The 2,242-nt window shown below is 39.1% G+C and overlaps 1 protein-coding gene across 1 annotated transcript in view; it reads right to left on the bottom strand. All coding sequences in view use genetic code 11, as the record gives it.

The window, feature by feature from the left end:
• Positions 1-2,242, bottom strand: part of EGR_09541 (hypothetical protein) — a gene marked incomplete at both ends in the record, with an annotated part of 9,526 nt that overhangs the window by 5,447 nt on the left and 1,837 nt on the right. Inside the window, 2 exons of the mRNA XM_024498790.1 lie at positions 623-810; positions 846-879. Of these exons, the coding sequence (XP_024346797.1) occupies positions 623-810; positions 846-879 (222 nt within the window). The remainder of the gene's footprint in view (positions 1-622; positions 811-845; positions 880-2,242) is intronic.

Genomic DNA, 2,242 nt, shown 5'->3' on the forward strand with positions numbered 1-2,242 from the left:
ATCTGAATACTTAGCTGCAATTTGCTTGTTATTACTTTTTCACAACTTTTAGGAAGGGAGCCGTTCACTTGCCAGATGTGTAGTAAAGCCTTCTCCAGTCGAGCAGGTATAAACGCACATTTCTACGCTTCATAAGAGTGAGTTCACTAATTCTTCAACGATATTTCTAGTCGATTTTTGGTTGCATACGTACTATTATTCAATGGTGTTGCGGATTTTCCTGCTTTGTTCTACCTTTCCCAGGCGAGGACAATGTAAATTCCGGGTTTGATATTAGGACTTGAAGTAACAGAGGGCTTTGAAACACTATCATTGCGCTTACTGGAAGTCAGATAAATACTTCCTAAACATCATCCGCAACTACATGTGTACTTTTATTGCTTGCTATCAGAAAAAAACTCGTTTTTACGCTTACCACATTCTTGGACCGTCCGATAAAACTGATAAGGTATCGATTTACATGGCCACGCTTTGGTTGCCACTGTGTAGTAGGTATCTACTATAACCAAATAAATAGATTCTAGCGTTGCTAGAAATTTTACCACTGCCAAGTTAGCAGTGCTTTTCAGAATACTGAATCTTCTCTAGTGGAAATTATGAATGGACAATTATTTCAGCATACAAACAAGCATATGTTTTCATAACAGCAATTTATTTGGTCTTTTTTCAAAAACGCTGCTAGATTTCTCTTTGTTGCTACTGCTACCATTTCAGTAGTATCATAGTAACAATTAGCTGGTCGTTTTGCACAAATTGTGGAGCGCACTGTATACTCTGCTACTGACTTCGCAGCATAGGTTGCATTTTTCGCTGTTTATACATAATAAATCAATTGACTGCATTACGTTTTTCCTTAAATGGACATATAATTTTCCTTAACTAAGTTGTTTTTATTCCAGAACGAAAGCGCGGATAAGAATATTATTCTTCGGCGCAGATCAAGCAAACTACCAGCATGCATGCACATGCATTATCAGCTGCGTCATGTCACACAGATCAATTACCTTATGAATGTCTACTAGTTCTTCGGTGATGTCACCACCAAACCCTAGCCCTAACCCAACTTTAATAATGCTAGCTCGCATACCGATAACACCATAAAAATACTACTGGGCATCATTTGAGTACCGACGGTATTCCACCCCAAATATCCGTAGCACCAAGGTGATAGATGCTGGAGGAAGGCAATGCATAGGGCAATAGCACTGTGACAGCGAATCTCCTCATATCTTCTTTAGAGTGCAAAGAAGACTCCAAATACCAAACAATCCAAGAGAGAGAACTCGTATTGCATGCATCTCACTACACACAACCAGTAAGAAGTCCTGCCGATCACTGATAATTACATCGGCAAAATGCATTCCCCTCGAGGGTTAGTCTCACAACTTCTTTGCGCATGCAGAAACATTCTTTTGGCATAAGGTGACCACTGAGCTGCAGGCGATAGTTTCCAATCCCACTAAATCGCCATGATTAGGCTTAGGTTTCGACTACACACTACTCTTGGATGGGGCACTCTATTTCTGGTGGTGAATTAAGCATGCACGAGATTGAAGATATACCTAGTTAAGAGCTCATGGAAAACCCGTCCATAAATTTTCTGGCAATGCTTCAATTAGAGACCCTAAATTAACTCTCATTTTGCTCTCAAATTTGGGCATTTAGATTTGAAATCCTAAAGGTGAATTTTTTTATGTTTTCCAAATTAACCTCCTGTAAAAAATGCTCACTTCATCCTACATCAGTCGATTTGTTATGGGAAGCAGAGGCACAGCTGCAAACGGATTAGGGTTTTAAATGTGGCCAACGAAACAATGTCCAGTCTAATAGATATAAAGCCAAAGACTCAAGTACTACGGGGTAAGACTCAACACTTCTTACTTAACCAAATTCAGGTCGACCTATTCGCACATGCATTTTGAGCCACATGATGTAGTGGGGTCAAATAAGAGATTGATTCATAGAACAGACATGAGACATAATAATTCTCTAGCAACGGACACCGAAGGCGAAATCTAAGGCAGCATCTGTGAGAACACTGTTAAGCACTCCTGTGACTTGAATGTGTATGTCCATTACGACGCCCCTAGCATAACATTGTTTACCTGATCACACCGAATGAGGGAAATTATTCAGACTACTTTAATTCCTGCATAAAAACTAATAAATACATTTACTCGTCATCTATTTTATTAATAAAACATTAACATTTCTGCCTAGGAAGATGAGATAGTAATAAAAG

This window comes from Echinococcus granulosus (genome assembly GCF_000524195.1).
Source record: "Echinococcus granulosus chromosome Unknown EG_S00152, whole genome shotgun sequence".
NCBI classification, from domain to species: domain Eukaryota; kingdom Metazoa; phylum Platyhelminthes; class Cestoda; order Cyclophyllidea; family Taeniidae; genus Echinococcus; species Echinococcus granulosus.